At 47.1% G+C, this 19,717-nt stretch overlaps 2 protein-coding genes across 9 annotated transcripts in view; one reads left to right on the top strand and one right to left on the bottom strand.

The window, feature by feature from the left end:
- The window catches only part of FLVCR2 (FLVCR heme transporter 2), a 57,082-nt gene extending 49,730 nt beyond the window's left edge, over nucleotides 1–7,352 (top strand). Inside the window, exons 7-10 of one of the 2 annotated variants that reach the window (XM_047080322.1) lie at nucleotides 883–988; nucleotides 1,139–1,250; nucleotides 1,821–1,876; nucleotides 5,723–7,352. In XM_047080322.1, coding sequence (XP_046936278.1) covers nucleotides 883–988; nucleotides 1,139–1,250; nucleotides 1,821–1,876; nucleotides 5,723–5,803 — 355 coding nt within the window. In that variant the 3' untranslated portion in view covers nucleotides 5,804–7,352. Of the gene's footprint in view, nucleotides 1–882; nucleotides 989–1,138; nucleotides 1,251–1,820; nucleotides 1,877–2,129; nucleotides 2,856–5,722 lie in introns of those variants that run through there. The other variant, XM_047080323.1, reaches the window with a different exon arrangement.
- A 92-nt stretch (nucleotides 7,353–7,444) lies between these two features.
- On the bottom strand, nucleotides 7,445–19,600 carry ERG28 (ergosterol biosynthesis 28 homolog). 7 transcript variants are annotated; one of them, XM_047080328.1, is made up of 6 exons: nucleotides 19,506–19,600; nucleotides 16,787–16,950; nucleotides 13,734–13,828; nucleotides 11,126–11,282; nucleotides 10,667–10,785; nucleotides 7,445–8,449 (listed from the first exon to the last, which is right to left on the bottom strand). In XM_047080328.1, exons 2-5 carry the CDS (start codon nucleotides 16,917–16,919, stop codon nucleotides 10,676–10,678), a joined length of 495 nt encoding a protein of 164 aa, XP_046936284.1. In that variant the 5' UTR covers nucleotides 16,920–16,950; nucleotides 19,506–19,600; the 3' UTR covers nucleotides 7,445–8,449; nucleotides 10,667–10,675. The 7 variants fall into 7 exon arrangements, with proteins under 7 accessions (XP_046936284.1, XP_046936280.1, XP_046936287.1 ...); XM_047080324.1 differs by having other exon boundaries at nucleotides 11,139–11,282; XM_047080331.1 differs by lacking the exon at nucleotides 11,126–11,282.
- Nucleotides 19,601–19,717: the final 117 nt, after the last annotated feature.

Here is a 19,717-nt window from a genome sequence, read left to right as displayed (position 1 = left end):
CTGGGACAATGTGGAGTCATAGAAAGTACACAGGGCTAGGGATCAGAAAGCCCGGGTCCTTGTCTCAATTCTGCCGCTGACTGATGACAGGTACATCACTGAACTGCTCTGAGCCTCAGTTTCTGCATCTTTAAAAGAAGATGAGAGTGGTCTGTCTTGTAGAGTTGTTGCAAGGAGCGAGAGAGAAATAGATGTGAAAGCAGCATGAAGTGTGGTGCAGGTGTAAGAAATTAGAATTGGAATTTTCCGGACCTGTTATATGAGGAAGCCTAGGAAACAGCACACCTTCCACAGGGATCTCTGCTTAGCCTCACATCCCAGATATTTTCCTGTGTGTGTGTGTGTGTGTGTGTGTGTGTGTGTGTGAGAGAGAGAGAGAGACAGAGAGATGGTGACAGAGACAGACACCCAGTCTTTCTCAGCAGGCGACTCTCCAGAGGGATAAAGGAGGATTCTGAGCTCCTCCTTCTAGGTCTCAAGAGCCATGGAGATGCTGTTCAGTGTCCAGGGACTTCCCACTCCCAGCACAGGGCTTATGGACCTTTGACACAGAATTTCTCAGCTGAGGGCTGAACACTGCAGGCATCCCCATCCCTTCTGTAAACATTGATCTTGTCTTTAACTGATGGCTGGAACTAGAGGAAGCAGGGGACTCCAGGAGCCTCAGGAGCATGAAGCCTACATATGAACTTCTTCCTGACCTACAGGGGTATCTCTTTCCTTGGTATGACCACCTGGGGGATGGCCTGATTGTTCAAAGGCCTGGAAAGTCTTGATGGCAAGAAACGAAACAGGAAAAGGAGTTCTAAGGGAGGAGGTGGGCTCCTTATCCTCCTTGTTCTTGAAGTTCTCCATCACCTTGTTTCTGTGATCGGCCTTCAGCTTCTTCATGACCGGCTACCTTCCCCTGGGATTTGAGTTTGCTGTGGAGCTGACATACCCAGAATCAGAAGGCATGTCGTCTGGCCTCCTTAACGTGTCTGCCCAGGTAGGGCTCTTATTTGGTGGTGGCCCTAAAGCAGTGGCTCTTTGTTCCCTACCTGACTTGGCTGGCACAGGCATTGCATCATGGCGGCTCAGTTCTTCTGTGGGCTAGTTGGCTGGGCCCTTGTTTCCAGTCTTCTTGGTGCCTTTCCAGGTATTTGGGATCATCTTCACCATCTCCCAGGGTCAAATTATTGACAACTATGGAACCATGCCCGGGAACATCTTTCTGTGTGTGTTCCTCACCCTTGGAGCCGTCCTCACTGGTGAGTTGGGGCCTCAGGACAGGATGATGCTCAGGCTGCTCATGGGCTTAGGCTGTTGGCAATTTGAGACCTCAGTGTTTTGACTGCTCATACAGATTGGGGGATACACATGCAGAGGGGCAGAAGGGAAGGCTTGTTAGGAAATGTGTTTGAGAGGCAGTAGCATGTTTTTAGTGGAATGAGCCTGGGTTTTGGTACCAAAAGACCCTTGTTTGCATCCCAGACTATGACACTGACCTCCATAGCTGTTTGACCGTGGGCAAGTGGACCAACTTCTGGAAGGCTCACTTTCCTAATCTATAAAATGTGTGCAATGTGTGCAAACTCCCTGGCAGATATTAGTGATCTATAAATGAAGGCCAATTTCATCATTGGCTTCTGCCTGTCAGGGACATCAGTGATCCCCAGGCTTTATCAAGTTGGCAGGTGGAACCCCCATTTCCGTGGAATATCTGAAGTAGGTGACCCTTAGGAAAATGAGGACTCCCTTTCTTGGGTGAGCTTGACCACTGGTCTCCTTAATAACTCTTGTGTCTCTGTTGTTGTTCTTTTTCAATCCCTTGACCTCAGCATTCATTAGGGCAGATCTCCGGAGGCAGAAAGCAAACAAAGAAACTCCTGAGAATGTGAGTATGTGGGAGCTTGCTTTGCTGAGAGCTGGGTCCCAAGCTTTGTTTGAGGATGTGGCAGCATGGGTGGGCCCAGGGGGCTCCCAGAGTGGGCTGGTTCTCTGGATGCTGTGAGATCAGCTCAGCTCGCATAAACATGGTGCCCAAGAGTTTCCTTGGTGGGTGTTTCAGCACGGTTTTTGTGCTGTTCTTTCCCGGACTCTTCTTCTGCTTCCTTCCCTTCTCCTGGCCTCCCTGCTGTGGTCCCCAGAGCACGTCACTGTTGTCACAGTCTGCTGAGGAGCGCCCACTCCTTGGATCCTGAGACAAGTCCTGAGACCCTGGCTCCACTGCGTTCAGCCTTGGGGTCAGTGGCTGGAGAGGAAAGGTGGGAGCCTACCTCGACCACAGTGGTGGTGGACTCAAATCAGTGGCTCTCCTGGCAGGTTACAGCCCCTTAGGCAGTGCCATGGGGATGAAGGGACCTGCACCAGTGGACTTCCAGTAAGGCTCTAACAGGAGAAGTCAGGAAGCAAGAGCTGATGGTGATATAGGGGGAGGAGTGAGTATGATCTAGAACAGAAGAGGGTTTCCCAACTGCTTTAATCAGCTGGGAACTATTTTAACCAAAATGTTAGGTATCAGATCTGAGCCAGGATGAAAGCGATTTCAAATCTGAGGAGTAAAAGTGGGATATTACTTAAAAAACAAATAAACACCCAAAACCTATTACAGAAGTAATACATGTTCTTAGTAGAAAAACTAAAAAATACAGAAACGTATACAAAATTTAAAAATCATCCTGTATCATCACCTAGAGATGAAATGGTGGTTGTTTTACAATTACTTAAATGTTTATATCTACATAGAATATGTATGGGTATATATTTTATATTTATATATGGATATGTGAATATTTTTAAAAGAAAAATGGAATCTTCTATCGCTTTTTTTTACTTGTTGTGAGCACTTTATCAGGTCATTATTCTTTTACAATACACTTTTTTTTTGTCTTCAAGTTTCTTTTTCTTTAATGTTTATTTTTGAAAGAGAGTGCGTGCCCAAGCAGGGAAGGGGCAGAGAGAGAGGGAGACAGAGAATCCCAAGCAGGACCCATGTTGTCAGCGCAGAGCCCGACACAGGGCTCAGACTCACTAACTGTGAGGTCATGACCTGAACCAAAACCAAGAGTCAGACGCTCGATCGACTGAGCCAGCCAGGCGCCCCTATAACATGCTTTAAATGACTGCACAGTGTTTAAATGAGCGCACATGGGTAAACCATGATTTAACAGTTTTCCTGTCTGTAGACATTAAGGTTGTTTCCAATCATTGTTATAAACAATATCGTGAGTAACGTCCCGGAGGCTGAATCTTTGCGCGTGTTCTTAAGCACAGTGTTACCTTGAGAAATGGATCCATGGTCATGCACATTTTAAAGACCTTGATACATGTTGCCAAACTGGTGTCTAGAAAGGTACTATCAAAACTATCAATTTGTATTGCTATAGCAGTGTATGAGTACCAATGTTGAGGATATATCGTTTTGGAAAACTTTGCCAATTTTCCAAGGCAAAAAATGGTATCTGAAAGAGGTATAGTTAGCGTTGTAAGGATATGTGTTGGCAGATAGATGATAACCTTTAGTTCTCTATTATTTGTCTTCCGATATCACGCTGTAGAGTTCGCAGGCTGCAGCAGGGAGCAGTAAATTCAGCGGGGAGGCAGGGAAAGACTCGGAGCAGAAATGCCATTCTCCAGACTGGCGTGAGGGCTGTGGCATTGCCACGGCAGAGATGGGCTTTCACCTGTGCCCATGTAAAGGAAATGATGGTTTGGAACATTTTGGTGAATATATAGTGAGCCTGGGTAATAAAAAAGGAGAGCCGGTAACAAAACAGGAGAGATTTCTTGGGAGAAGGTTTTAATTTGGAATGTGACATACTGTGTCAAGTGATAAGAGATTTTGTTTACTCTGTAATCTGTGTTTATGTTGGCAGACATGGGCAAACACGAGGAAAGAAAAGGTCACCTGTTAATCCTAGCACCCGGAGATAACCTAGTAACATTATAGTCCGTTGTTAAAGTTGTTTTCTTTGGGTTTGCTTGTGCATATTGGTTTCCCAAACTGATTGTTTACTTAATGTTAGCTTGTCAACTTTTCCCCAGTTACATCCTATACAGCTCTCTATTTCCATTTCCTCTTGTCTAATACTTAGGTTGTTCCACTATTTCATTATTCTTGCAGCGGCATCTTGGTGCACATAGACCAGGTTTGTTAATCAAGGTTGGAGTTGTTGGCTTACTCACCTTCTGGATGGGGTATTGGAAATAGCACTGAGTAGGAAGAGGAGACAAATCTGGGGATCGTGCTCAACCGTCTGTGTCCCTGGATAACTCACCATGCATCTTTGGACCTCACTTGCACCTGAGGAGGCTTATTGGTATGGGAAGGTCAGAGTCATGGTGGGTTGACACCCAGGGAAGCCAGGGCTGTTACAGAGCATCCCTCCACTGGAGCCCAACACTAAAACCCCACGGCAGTCAGTGTAAGTGAGACCCGGCCACCGCCACATGAATTCATCATCAGAGCCAGGTAAAAAGACAGGGCGCCCGGCAGATGTGGCCAGAGCTTCTCTTTCTAATCTATGAGATGTACAGTTTTGGAAAAAAGAGACAGAACTGGCTTGGGGCTAATGACTAACCTCGATGATGAAAATCTTGGTTTGGGTTTCCATTTTTCTTCCAGTTGGTAGTTCTCAGCCAAGAGACGGTGGCTGTACTTCTGTCCCCACTAAGCTGGGTTTCTGGTTGTGATTTCAAAGTGCCAGCTTTGGAGAGGGCAGGCATGTGTGGGCACACACGTGTGTGTCCGCGAGAGGAGAGAGGCTGCCTGGTTGACTGAAGCAGGCTGCTGGTTGCCTGAACGAAGGCTACTCATGGCTGAGGTTGACCTGGGGCCAAAAAGTTAGCAAGAGTGAGAATGGGGAGGTTGGGTTTCTACAGCTGTTGACGTACGTTAGCCTCAAGACAGTCCCTGGGGGAGAAGCACCATTTGTCCAGTTGGCACTGGACTCTAGCTGGGCCTGTAGATGTTCCTCTGGCTCTTGAATGGTGGTGGGGGCAGGGCTGGGCCTGTGCCAAGGTCTTCTCACTAACTGGATGCACACTCGAGGTAAGAAGCAAGGCACCGCATGGACTTAGGGACCCCACAGGATGACTTCCAGGCCATACTTAGTTCCAACCCCACCTCACATCCTTTCCCCGAGAAAGTCAAAGCCGCACTGACCCCAAGTCTTCTTCTCTAGCTATAAAGGGTATAGAGATATTTTTAGCCAGTGAGTTTATATGCATCCTGCCTTTATACAGATTCTCTTCGATGCGTCCATTCCCTGCACATTATCCTAATACTCCTCGTCCTGGGGGCTGCCTCCAAAGGAAGGTAGTCAGAAATTCCGTGGGAGTTGCAGACCCGGCACTTTGGATAGCTCCTTGGTGGCTAGTCCAGATGAGTTTTAGGCTGTCAGAATGGGGAGGAGAGCGGGCTCTGCTATTTCATTCCTGACAGGGAGCCTGGAATGGCACTTGGAACAGGATGGTTTGTGGTCGCTGTGGCATCAGAGAGAGATGGCTTTCTTGGCTTTTTTCTTTGAGATGCTGTGATGGTGTGTGTGTTTAAAGGGCACGCTGGCAAGGACTGGTTGCTTTTCTTCCCTTTGTTTACTCTTGGGGCCGCCGAGGGGCCTCTGGCTCTTGGTTTTCCCACTTTGCCACTGATTATGGTCACTAACAGGCAGTCGTTCCGGCCCAGGTGGAGTCTTGCCCCTCTTCACCCACAGGGTTGCCTGCTTGTTTTGCCTTGCAGAAACTCCAGGAGGAGGGGGAGGAGGAGGAGGAGAGCAATGCCAACAAAGTACCCACGATTGTGTCTGAGGAGCACTTCTGAGAGAAGAAGGTGGTGGTGACTCAGGGAACACCGACGGCACCCCCCCCCCCCCCCCCGCCTCTTCGGTCAGCATTCACTGCCAGCACACAGGTCTTCACCGGAGCAGCTTTGGGAGGGAACCGGCTGGAATATCTGTGGCTTGGATGGCGGTGCCTCTGCCTCCTGGAACCCATTCAAGAGCTTGCATGGTCTGGTTGGGGACGATGGCACCTTTCACCAAATGCATACTCCATTCCCGCCCCCTCCCCCTCCCCCTCGTGGGTTATGGGAGCTGGTGTTGGGAGAGGCTGGTGGAGAACGGTGCTGCCCTGTCTTCCCCCTTCCCCTCCATCCTGCAAAGAGAGAGCCTGCGAAATTATCGCGGAAAGGAAGCTTATTCAGGATACTAACTTTTTCTAGTGTCTTAAGACCCTTAGAAGCCCAGTCCTAAGGAGAGTCAGCTGCGCCGGATGAGGGGAATTTGGGGGTCACCGGCCCGGCTGCTGATGTTCTGTGGGAAAAAGCACCATCAGAGAAAAACTGCATCAGAACGAAGCCGTCAGGACTCGGCCTCGTTTCTCCTGGCCTGAGGTTGGGGTCTGCTTCCAAACCCTTTCCTAAGAGCTGATCAAACCAAACATCAATAAACTTGACAGAAATTTTGCTGTGGCCATGAAGGAGAAACCCATTTGGGAGAGTGAGCTGCCTAGGTGTGTGAGGGCACCTGTGAAGGCAGTTGGGGACCATGGTAGCTTGATTTGGGACTAAGTTCTTTTCTACAGAGTCTCTGCCCAGGGACTTCCGTGTGGGTCACAGTCACCTCTGATGCCTCCATGTGGACACTACCTTGAGAAACTCCATCAGCCTCCGCACTTGCTTTTTCGGAAGGGAGGGAAATCCCAGCCAACTTCCTGTAACCTTTACTGAGAGCTAACCTTGATTCATCCCACGCTGAGAAATCCACAGCTGCTTCTGCGAGATGAGAGGAAAGGGGCAGAAGGAAAGCTGGCCCTTGAAATGGGAAGTGAGTCTGCTTGAATTAAGTGCACCTGCCTCCGGAGGGGACAGTATTCTTACACCCACCCCCTCTTCCTGCCCTCTTCCAGCAGTTATCTTTTTTTAAATCAGATATTGTGAATTTAAAGGGAGTCCCTTTAAACCAACCCAAGGTGACTTCCTCTCCTGCCTAGCCTGCTGTCTGGCTCTACTCATGGCCTTGGGTGGTGTCCCCTGAAAATAAGACATTTCAGTAATTTCTCCTGCGTGGTGAAGAGCTGTGATCCTGACCATGGTGCTGTTTGGCTGTGGCCACTGCCCCGGCCTTGGCAAACGGGAGCAGCCTGGGTCGGTTGGCAGCAGTGCCGGGGTGCCCGGGCCACTGACTGCCTGAGGGGAGCCAGGGGTGTGTGTGTGTGTGTGTGTGTGTGTGTGTGTGTGTGTGTACGTGTACGTTCTGGGTAATAGAAGAAGTTCACACTTCTGGTGGGGGGAGTGATTGGGGGTGGAAGCGAAGTGGAGAGAAAGCGTGTCTTACTTTTGATAAGGAGAAAGGTGCTTACTCTTCAGCTCCTTCAAACTCTTTAACAGAATGTTTACCAGATCCATTCGTTCCTTTATTTTAAGAACATAATTTGTATTTTGTTTGTAATGCCAGATGTTTTAAGGCAATAAAAGATTCTCCGAGTGGTCCGCCTTGTCATCAGGTGGGGGCGGAGGTGCCTTTTGGCACAAGAATGAGAGTTTTGCCCATTTCCGGTGCGGGAGGGGCTGGGGCTAGAGGAGCAGCTCCTATGGCCTTCTGCGGAGGTAGGTCCTCTGTTTACGCAGATGTTACCATCCCAGTGGGTTGCTTTTTAAAGACAAGGCAGTAAAAGTGAACGTTGGCCTACGTGGTGCCTGGCAACTCGGCGCCCAGCACGTGACCCTGACCGCTTTCTGTGCCGTGTATATTTGCAGACGGTCCACTCGGGGTAACCGCTGATACAGAGCCCACTGTGGTTTCTGGCTCTGCCTCAAAGCATGGCTGAAGTATTTGTTCTAGGACTGTACCATCCTGCCCTGGTCAGAGTCCACGCTTTCGGCATCTGCCGTGGTGCTGCCACTTTTCTTCTGATCTGTCCGGCCAACGGCCACTTCTCCCTTCCCAGGTGCGTTCACCCCATACTGTGATCTGGACCTGCTGCTATCGGCTTTCTGTGCATTTCTTTCCTGGAAACTGCACTGTGTCTGTGGCATTCTGGGACCATTATCTGCTAGCAGTTCTTAGCTGGAGAGACATTACGGATTCTACTTTAAATCATCTCGGAAGGGAGCCAAGACTGGCGGTTAAAGAAATAGAATATTCATAATATCTTCCAACTACTCTAAATCGTCTCTTTGGATCCTTTGGGATCTTGTCTTTGCTCATCTGGAATCACGTTTCTATGACGTATGCTCAGAGGATCCGCATCCAACTCATGCATGTTTTCAATTCACTTTCTTAGGTGGGCTCCATGTGGATCGACACTTACATGCAAACTCTGCAAAATCATTGCTTTTACTACCTCCTTAACAGTAGTTGGTGAGGGAGGGATAGTCTGTATCCCTGAACTATTTTTCTAGACGTAGTGTTGGCATGTGAGGCCTGGTATTGCTGCAACCGCTTTTGGCACCATAAAGGAAGCCAGCCTGAGGATGAAACCAACACAGGAGGGCAGAGCGGAGTCAGATCAAACCATTCCTGAAGCCTATAATCCACTGAACTTTTCAATTTTGTGAGCCAATGTTATCTTTATTGTTTAAGCTAGTTTAAGACAGTTTTGTTCTTTTCACCTAAAAAGCCTTAACTGATAGAGAATTCCCAGTGCGTTTAAGTATTTATTAAGCTTAAAGTATTTAACTTTAAGCTTCCTATCCTGCCTTTGCAAGTCCCCTGCCTCCCTGACCGCTCACCTTTCTCTTCCCAACTTCTCTACTTGGTTTTTACTCCTTCAACAAGATGGTTCCTACCTTCCAGATGCTGTTCCCTCTGCCCTAAATGTCTGCCTCCTATATGAAGACATCCAATGCCTGGGCATTCAAGGCTCAGCTCAAATCCCATCCCCTCAGGGAGTCCTTTCCTGATAATCTGAACTGTGCACCCCCTACCTTCTTGATCATAAAACTTTGTATTCTAAATTTTTTTTTTTAACGTTTATTTTATTTTTGAGAGAGACAGAGACAGAGTGCGAGCTGGGGAGGGGCAGAGAGAGAGAGGAAAACACAGAATTGGAAGCAGGCTCCAGGCTCTGAGCTGTCAGCACAGAGCCCGATGTGGGGCTCGAACCCACAAACTGTGAGATCATGACCTGAGCTGAACTCGGCCGCTTAACTGACTGAGCCACCCAGCGCCCTAAAACCTTGTATTCTAGAGTTCTTAGCGTCTGAAGTTGTTTTCGTGTGTTGCTTTATTGATTGTCCATTACCTTGACTTCACTGCAAGGGCCACAGGAACAGGGACATTGCCTGGGACATCATTTCTCTTTCTCAAGTGTCTGGCCTGGAGTTAAATGTTCAATAAATACTTTGTTGATGTAATGAATGGGTTCTTGAGTCTACACACTGCGTGTGGGCCCCGCCAGTGAGGAGCCCCTCAGAATTCTGTTTGGAGGGCAACTACCTGCTCCAGCCCATTATCATTGGGGTTTCAAGCTCTCCTTTCCATGGTTAGGCAGCTGTTCCTTCCATGCTATTTTCTGACTCTGCTTTCTCAAGAAACTGTTTCTTCCTTAGCAAGAAAACAAGAAAGGGTCCTCCTGACCGTTCAATTGTGAACACAGAATCTTGAAGGTGGGGAAGGAGAGGCAGACTGGACTTCAGGAGAAATGAACAAGTGACCAGACACGCCAGCGGCAGCCAGGTGTGCCTGGGTCCTTGAGCTGTCCCACTCATTATGGTGTATTTGATCCACAAAATGCTGCGATTCTCCTCTGCTACAGCTCAGAGGAGGGCAGGAGCGCTCCTGGCTTAGGGAAGGTCAAAGTACAAGGACTGATCCAAGCACAGGGTTTTTCTATTTACTACAAAATTCGTTACACAAATACAGCTGACCAGAAGGTCTAAAAACAGCCCAGACTCTTCCAACCCCGATCCACTTGTAGACACAAGGATATGAGCCATGCTCACTCACAGGGGAGCCCTTCTTAGAAGAACTGCCCGTTTCTCGGATGGTTCAGAGTCTCGGGTCCAGCAGCAGAGAGGAGCCCGACCTGGGAGGGCAACCCCGAAGCAGCCCTTGGAGGCTGCTGCTCTGGGCAAGGCAGCAGCTGTAAGTTTCACAGTTCACGTGTTCCCACCACGCAAGTCAGATGAAGGGATGAAAATAAAAGGGAAAAAGCAGAAGGCTGCAAAAGGGTCCTGGAAGAGGCTGCTGGTGAAGGAAGGGCACACAGTGGGTTTCGAAGGTGCTGGCAATTTCTTGGTCTGGGGGAAGGTATGGGGTATCCACCTTAAAATGATTCTTTAAATTGTTCGTACACATCATATGAAAGTTATACGGTATCGTAAACATTATTAAAGAAAAACCCCAAATGTAAAAGGCTAGCAGGGGGTCAGAGGGCTCAGGATGGTGCAGAAAAGAAGAACTAAAAGAGGAGGGAGGATAGAGGTAGGGGACAGCAAAGGTGGAGGATGGAGTCTTGGAGCTGGTAACGTTGGCCTCAGTTTCTCTTCTTCTGTCTGGATACTGGTTCTACTTCTAGGTACCGAAGCCCAACTAGCATACCCAGGATCGAGAAACCTTCAACACAGAGAAAAGGTTCGTGGCTGACACAGGCACGGCACTTTCTTACACCCTTGTGTGTCTGCCCTCTGCCCCAGCCCGAGGGTGCAGTTCCTGCGGGAGGTCTGGGGTGCTCGGATGCTTACTTGCCACCATCAGGGGTGCCAGGACGCCAATCGTGGGAGCTGCGGTCCCAAAGACAAACAGCTCGGAGAGGAAGTGGCCCAGGGCGAGGAGGAAGGTCCAGAGTGTGATGTGGTACAGCCTACAAGGGAGCAGACAGACATGAGAACAGAGGTGATGCTTGTGGGGCACAGAGGAAGAGTAGAGGTCTGGCTCCGCACACACAGAAGCCAACCCAGGGAGGCGATTATGGCTAAAGGGAGAGGAGACTTGGGCCAGAGAAAGACCTATCTGCTCGGCCACATCGATTTATCCTCTACTAGGGCAAAACGGAAGGTTTCCACTGCTAGACTGAGAGTGCGGTTCAGGCATCCAGAGTGGGTCTCTGAGTCGTGGCAAGGTGGTGAAGCCAGCTACAGCAAAGCGAGTCTGGGTTATGGCAATCCTAGCAGTATAGACAGTTTCAGATCAATCACACTTACATATTCTACTCACTTGGCTCTGTAGTCCACGCCCACCTGGCAGGTATATACGAGGGATGCCACAGAGTGAAGGGCCTGAATGGGGCATGAGCAGCAAGGACCTCTGTGGGGCTTTTAGACGCTCTTGCAACGTGGGCTGGTTATTTAGTATCTTAGCCTAGGAAAATGGTGGAGGACACAGTGATAATCTCATGGGAAGAGAACTCTTTCCTCCGTTTTGACCAAGAGGTGGAAAAGAGGTTATAGGACGACTGACCACATGGATTGGAGATATCTTTTTTTAACTATGAAAATTTTAAAATTACGAAATACCTTAAACATACAAAACATTGTTGATAAGAGAATATTCTAATTAACCTGTATGAAACCAATACCCTGCTCCAGCAAATCTGGATGTTTTGACATTTTTGCTTCAGATACTTTTTCTAAGAAACAAAATATTACAGGTAATCAGTTAAAGCATTCTGTGTATCCTGGACCCTGGGACCCTGGATCCCACCTGGACCCCCTTCCCAAGCCCCCCTCCCTCCCTCCCTCCCCAGAAGGAACTGATATGTTAAATTTGATTTTTATCATTCCGGTGTATGTTTTTATACAGTCAGTAAATACGTATGTTTGGGTGCTGAATTTGAATTTCTGGTTAGGAAGGAAATAGAATCCCAGTGTAGATCAGAAGAACATGGACCAGTGTCCCAGGCTAAAAAAGGCTAGAAACAGAAGTCGGCATTTGTGGCTATCCTGTGTTGGAAGAAGGGGAAAGGAATGGGTGATGATAAGGTAAGTCTCATTCCAAAAGCACAGCAAATGAAAGATACACCTCTTATACCTATTGGCAATTCTTTATCACGTAAAGGTCTTTAAAGGAATTAGTCAGTTCTTACTCCCTCCCAGTCACCTTGAGAGGTACAACAGATATACTGGTTTCATCTTATACATAAAGAGACCAAGATGCCGAGAAAGTGAACAACTGGTCCTTGAACAAAATGGGTTTGAGCAGCAAGGGTCCACTTTTATGTGATATGTGGATTTTTACATATTTATTTCGAGAGAGACAGAGAGAGAAAGCAGGGGAAGGGCAGAGACAGGGAGACAGAATCCCAAGCAGGCTCTGCCCTGTTAGCCCAGGGCCCAGTAGGGGGCTCATCTCACGAACTGTGAGATCTTGACCTGAGCTGAAATCAAGAGTTGGATGCTTAACTGACCGAGTGACCCATGCACCCCTACATGTGGATTTTTAAAGATAAATACAGTACAGTACCGTATTTTTTCTTCCTTATGATTTTCTTAAGAACCTTTTCTCTGGCTTATTTTAAGAATACAATATATAACACAGATAATGTACAAAATATGTATTAATCGACTTTCTTATCAGTAAGGCTTCTGGTCAGTAGTAGGCCATTAGTAGTTAAGTTCTGGGGGGCGTCAAAAGTTATATGTGGATTTTCAACTATAGGGAGCCACTGTTCCTAATCCCCATGTTGTTCAAGGGTCAACCGTATAATGAACTTGCAGCTACAAAAATAGTTACCAGGAGAACTGAGACAAGAGCCCATTTTCTTGTTTTCATTCTTAGGCCCCAGGCTGTTTCCACTAAACCACACTGCTTCCAAAAATACATGTCAATCTAGAACAAGTCAAACTATAGTTTCAAGTTCCAAAAAATAAAAATAAAAAAAAATTTAAAAAGTTGGGAGAGATCGCAGGGTTAATAGCATTGCTTCAAATCCCACTTGAGTTGGCCTTCCTCAGTTCAAATTAATTGGGTCTCTAATATGTAGATCTGCAAAATCAGGAATGAAAACCATTATCTCCCAGGGCTGCTAGGAGACTTAATCAAGGTCATGTGGATAAAAGCTCCTGGCATAATCAGAGGTGTTCGGTAAATATCATCACCTCCTCTTTTCCCAAATGCTGAGAGCTTGGATATGACAGAAAAACATTTTAGTGTGAGGTTGGTATTTTGGTGGCCTTAGCCACTGACCCGAGCAAACTTTCCACTTTGGTTGTGGTGAGGACGGTTGGAAAGGAAGCTCGAGCCCCCTCCAGTGGTCAGCACCGGTTACAGCATTATGTAGACAGGAGGCTATGACCCTCTGCAAATGGTCCGCGGCAGTGTGACGACCCTAGAGGCAGAATGTTAGGAGTCCTGGGTTCTCTTTCACCCTCATATATGGACTCTGCATAGGCGCACAGCAGTTTACTTGTGGGTTCCTTTTCGCATGGATTGTGATTTTTGGTCATTCCTACTTCTTGAGGAATGTGAGAATAAGGTATATGTGGGTGGCTGCTCTAAAGAAGAGCACACTACTCTACTTCTGGAGCAGAGAAAGGCTGATTCTTTAGTAAAGGAGTGGAGGGATGTGCTGCAGGCCACTGGGTCAATGGTAATAGCCAGTTGCTACCGACTTCCAAAGAATTTTCAAACTTCAAAGACCTGTTAGGCCTATTATGTTTTTTTGGCTTGGAAAGAATAGAACCCATTAACGTTTTATTATCCATGTTCTAGGCTAATGTATGAACATTAGCAGGTCTCCAAGGGGAGGGGCACACTGGATATGCCTGGCACCTGATTTCCAACAAGGGATGCTTAAGCTCTTTCTTCCCTTACATACGTCTTGTTGTGGATGTCGATGGCACAGAGGCAGCGAATCACTGATGAGAGCAGGGTCCAGATCCCAAAGGTCCGAGCTTGGAGGCCATTCACTGTATAGTAGGAAAAAGCAAGAGTGTTGAGAGGGTGGGGGGTGAGGTTCCCTCCAAACTCCTCTCACCTCACTGGTGGTTCATGGGAGGCAGGCTGCTAAGCCTGAACTCTCTTTGGCTGGGCAGAGGGGAGGCTCTGGGGCTACACATGGGAACTAGAAGGAATGGAAGGAATTCCAGAATGAGAACGGCTTAGCTCCTCTTCACATGTCTACAGTTGGGTGGGGGAATTTCAAGAGGAGAAACCCAACGAAGGGCCCACTTAGGCAATAACTCCTGAATGCAGAAGTTTATGCCTCCGCCCTGGAAGCCCCTCAGGTGCTGGTGAAGTCCAGCAAGCGTGGGTCAGCGCACGTTTAGGGGAATGTTGCACATAGTGGTCTGTCAATACAAGATGTCTAGGCGGTGTAAGCTTTCAAGGCTGAGGCAGGAGAGGACTCAGAAATCCTGTGCACTTTGTACTGGAACAAAACACTGCTTGTTTGGTGTCTGCTGTGGCCACCCTGCTCTTGGTGGCTTTGTTCTGATACCGCTGTACTAAGTATCTTGTCCTGAAAGTATTGATCATAGTCCTCCATAGCAGCGGTTCTTGACCCTGGGTGTTTATTAGAGTCAACTACAGAAGCTTTATCCATTTCCCAAGACCTGGGAACCAGACCAATTAAATCATATTCTCTAAAGGTAGGCCCTGGGCATGAAGTATTTTCTAAAAATCTCTCTCTGGGTTGACTGCAATGTACAGCCATTTATCTAAGGCATCCTGTGGCTAGGAATGCCACAACAGTGAAAGTTTTCCTTTGCTGGTCTACTGAGCAAGAGAAATTGTAAGGGACAAGACTGATAACTGAAAGGTCTATTAATGTTTATTTGGGCTTTAAGGATTTTCCATCCTTTGGAAAACCAGACAGTGATACCAATTTCATAACCCTGAAGGCCTTTACGTGGTGGTAAGGTGGGAAAAAATTCCAAATGCCAAATATCTAGTGGGCGGCCCTGGAAAGCTGTGATTTTTTCTTTTTTTTTTTTAATTTTTTTTCAACGTTTATTTATTTTTGGGACAGAGAGAGACAGAGCATGAACGGGGGAGGGGCAGAGAGAGAGGGAGACACAGAATCGGAAACAGGCTCCAGGCTCTGAGCCATCAGCCCAGAGCCTGACGCGGGGCTCGAACTCCCGGACCGCGAGATCGTGACCTGGCTGAAGTCGGACGCTTAACCGACTGCGCCACCCAGGCGCCCCTGGAAAGCTGTGATTTTTATAAACCAGTTTGATAGCCTTTCTGATGAAAAGATTGAGGAAATATCTCTAGTTAGTGAGATACAAAAGTGGAGTATCTCACCAGCCCTAACCACACTAGGCACCAAGTGACATTCTACGGGATGCTCCAGAATACTGTGGTTATCAGCAGAGTATCATGACAGCCCCCAGATTAGGAGGGGGGGAAGACAGTCTCTACTTCTGGGCTGGAGATAAGACACCCACCTACCCACCCACAGTTCTTTTGCACAGCTATATGCCCTTGAGTGAATCACATGACCCCTGGACTTTTCTTTCTCAACTTAAAATTTTTCTTTTTCTACAAATTTCTGTGGCTTAATGTTTATTTATTTTTGGGACAGAGAGAGACAGAGCATGAACGGGGGAGGGGCAGAGAGAGAGGGAGACACAGAATCGGAAACAGGCTCCAGGCTCTGAGCTGTCAGCACAGAGCCCGACGCGGGGCCTGAACCCATGGACCGCGAGATCATGACCCGAGCCGAAGTCGGCTGCTCAACCAACTGAGCCACCCAGGCGCCCCTCAACTTTAAATTTAAAGGATCAGACCAAGGGTGCCTGGGTGACTCAGTTGGTTAAGTGTCTGACTCTTGATTTTGGCTCAGGTTATGATCTCACGGTCCCACGTTGGGCTCTGTGCTGCGTGTGGAGCTGCTTAAGATTCTTTCCCTCCCTCTCCCTCTGCCCCACTTCTCAAAAAAAAAAAAAAAAAAAAAAAAAAAAAAAGGGCCAGACCAGGTAATTTCTGCAATCCTGTGCATCTACAGTCATCAGAAGGCAGTGTTTGAGGGTGAAAAAGTGAACTGTCCCACCCACTCTTCCAGGTTCTTTACTCCTATTGTACTTGAGTTTTGTTCAAAATGAGCCTTAGCCTACTTAGATTCTCTTTATGTGGAGATGTTGCAGAAAAATGAGCTAGGTCAGGGCCCAAATCTGGGTTAGCTATAAATGTGACGCAGAATTGTCAGCTGCGTGAAATGATCCTGCAGCTCAAACACCACTACCCCACACATCGGTGCAAGGAAGTGCAAGCTGAAATGTGAAAATGGTCTCAGCAGAGAGGCTCAGGAAGCTGGGACAGGCCACCAGAGGCCTTCTAAGCTTCACTTTGGGAGACCAGCTCAGAGGAATGTCGGGTATCATCTCAGGGGCTCTTCACGGTTTGGGAAGACTTTGGTTTTATAACTTCCCATTTGCAACACAGAATATAAACCATTTGGGGCACAACCTAGTTTCTGAAGAGGGCTGAGATAATATGAAAAGCTTCTTTATAGCTTTCTAGTGGGGAATCCCAGAGTCACCAAATAATTCCATTTCCTCACTTGCCCTTGTAATACTTTTTGTATTGCCTGTAAAACGTATAGGGCAGTATAAAATGAATGAAAAGGTATTCAGACAAGCTTGGGGGGAGAGGGCCAAGTGCTATCCACAAAGTCTATTGTTCCACTGGCTGCCAAAGGTTAGGTTAGCCAGCATCAGAATCACCTGGAAAGTTAGGAAAAACTACACCCTTGGGTCCCATTCAGGGGTGGGGCGAAAGTTTCAGGAAATAAGTTTGGAGAAGAAAAGGGGCAGCTGTGCTGTTTGTTCGTTTTTAAATTTCCTAGGTGGTTCTCATGGACGGCCTGGCCTAGGAACCACAATTTAGGCAGCTCCCGCAAAGGAGGCAATTCTCTTTCTTACCGAGGTCTGGCTTGCCGGTGTAGAGCTTTTCATAGAGAAAGGTGTGGTCTCGGAAGCTCTGCAGCGTGTTTCCCATGGCTATGATGGACACCATCACCAGCCAGCTTCGTAACACGTTCAAGAAACGGCTCATGACTTCCGGCCAACCCGAGAGGGCTCTTTGCCTTGGAAACAAAGGCAAAAAACGTGAGACAATTAGTCTACTTCAACCATGAGCTCTCTGACTTGTGTAGTTAACCTGTATCTCACTCATGAAGGCTGTACTAAGTTTATCTGGGCAATCACTTTGTGAATTGCTTTCTAAGTCTCTGAGGCTCATCTACCCTCAGTTATCTTGACATATTATTGTTACTTCACCCCAAACCAAAGGGTGCTAACCTTTACCTAGAGTGAAAAAGGCTAAATAATGCCCGGGGCTGGAAATGGTAAACCTAGCCAAAAAAAAAAAAAAAAAAAAAAAAAAAGAAAAGAAAAAAAAAGAAAAAAAAAGGGGGGGGGGGAGAAAAAGGGAACGGATGAAAAGGAGGTGTACAAATTTTACTATAAATTAATAAAATGGTCTCTTTTTTCTTTAAAGTTTATTTATTTAGAGAGGGAGGGAGAGAGAGAGAATCTCATGAACTTGGGGCTTGATCTCACACACTGTGAGATCATGACCTGAGTGGAAATCAAGAGTCGGATGCTTAGCCAACTGAGCCACCCATATGCCCAGTGATAAAATGGACTTCTGAGTAAGACTTACAGAAACTGGTCTCAATATTTAGCTACACTAATAGTGGTGTTTCAACAGTATACTTTGCAATAAGTGACACAGTACTTATTTTTGTCTAAGCAACTTCTCCACAATGTTAGCCTTTTCTCTTGGTTGGAATCAGTCTTTTGCTATCTTTACTCCTAGCCTAGTTTTTTTACGTCATTCTTTTTAAGGCAAGTGGCTCAAAGGTGACTGTAAATCTACCAATGGTTACCTGCCGGGCTATTGATGACAGATCCTTCCAAGCCTTATATATTAGCGTGGAACCTGTGGAGTACGGGCAATATTTACACTCTCAGATTTTTTCCTACTCTGGTTCTCAGGTACATCAGGCTCCATAAGCTAAATGATGTAAAAGTTAAAAATAAATAAGCTGCCGTGACTTGAGAACTAGCAGGAAAATTACACAGAGAACGAAACAGCAATGTTGGTGTTGGGTTGTAAGAGAAAGTAACAGCTAACAGTTATTGGGCACTTGGATAGGCTGTGCACTTTGCCAAACACCTAACATACATTATCTCATTTAATCAATCCTTAAAGAAGGTGGGTAGGCACTATTCCTATTTCCATTTTACAGATGAGGGCTGGCACAGAGACATTAAGGGATTTGCTTGGTTCCACAGCTAATATATGGCAGAGTGGAGATACAAACCATGATCTGTTGGAATCACACTGCAATACTGCCTCCCTGAGAACAGTTTGATGAAGTTTTTTTTTTTTAATGAAATTTCCATTTTTAAGGGAGACAAACACACTATATCCACTTCTGTCTCAAAGTTGTATACAAAGTACTTACATGGTATACTTTTTGTTTAAAAAAAAATGAACCCTTGAGGAGCAATGATTTCAATCTACTTGGTTTAAATAAAGCTCCCGTTAAGAATTTAGTAATAGAACTACTTCTCATCTTCACTGTGGTTTTGTTTTGTTTTTGGCTGCTTTTCTGCTTTCCCCACAGTTTATCTTTTGTCAGGTTAACTTCTTGGGCCTGAAGTGGTGATAAACTATCAGGCTTTTTTTTGTCACTCTGGCAGAAGTTTCAGTGTCTTAAGCTACACAGTTGAAATAGATATTAAAGTCAGCAATGGCCTGACAGTGTGAAGCACTGAAAAGAAAAGAAAAGAGAAAAGAAAAGCTCTAGAGGACGAAGCACGAATCCCTCAGGGAATGGTAGATCACAACAGTGGACCTAGTTGAAGTCCAGAGAGAATAGAGCTTTACTGGAGATCACAGGCGTCACAGCATGGGCCAAGATTCCCTCATCTTTCAAGATATCACCCTCGCCCCCGCCTCCTTATTTTCTCACCATTCCTCAGTAGGAGACTCGCGCTTTCACCTCCCAGGGTCAGAAACGCCTGATGGAAGGCCCCATCTTTGAGAGAACTTCTGCCCATCTCACGGAAGCTCTTAGAAGTCCCCACGATAGCTGATGAGTGCAGAACCTCAGCACTCTTCCGAACTGCTCCACCAATCCCTCTCCCCCAAATTCCCTAAAGCTTTAGGGCCTCCTAAAGTATCCAGCATCTATTCTCAAATTTTCTCCTGGCCCGGCCCGGCAAAGGTGTGGTGTTAAAACTAGTCAGGAGAGAGAGAGAGGTTCCTATCCTGCCCCGATCATTCAGCACCTGTGTGACCCTGGGTGAGAAATCTGCAAAATGGAGCTTAAAAAATACCTATCGCAAGGGTTATTGTGAGAATTACATGAGAAAGTGAAGGGTCCTTGCCCTGGGCTAGGCTCATAGTGCCTGCTCATTCCTTCATTGGTTTCCCGAACCTACCATGCCTTCCTCCTCTTCATAGTCCTAGCTCCTCCTTCTCAAGGTCTCTCGAACCCCTTGTCCCCCAGAAGGTTGCCTCCCAGGGATCTTCCTTCCACTCCACCTCTATTTTTCCAGACTCTCCGGATCCTCTCAATCAGATGGCACAAAAATGCCTCCCTCTCTTTTCTCCCCATGTTGCGCCTACCTGGTGACCGGACCCCCAGCTGAGCAGCGGCGGCAGCAGGAAGAGCAGCGGCAGCAAAGATCCAAAACAGCTCCAGCGAGGAGTCCACCTGAGCCATTTGTCCTCGCCCCCGCCCACAGCCCGGCTCCAGGATTGGGTCGTTTCCGTCAGTCCTCGCTCTGATTGGCTGCTCCGGCTTTGCTCGAGCAGGAGATGGGGCGTGAACCCCTTTA

This window comes from Lynx rufus, unplaced genomic scaffold, assembly GCF_022079265.1.
Source record: "Lynx rufus isolate CCGP_SWC_20201006 ecotype Redwood Valley unplaced genomic scaffold, mLynRuf1.p SCAF_17, whole genome shotgun sequence".
Taxonomy (NCBI): domain Eukaryota; kingdom Metazoa; phylum Chordata; class Mammalia; order Carnivora; family Felidae; genus Lynx; species Lynx rufus.
Note: the sequence above shows the minus strand (reverse complement) of the source record. Positions and strands in the feature narration are given on the sequence as shown.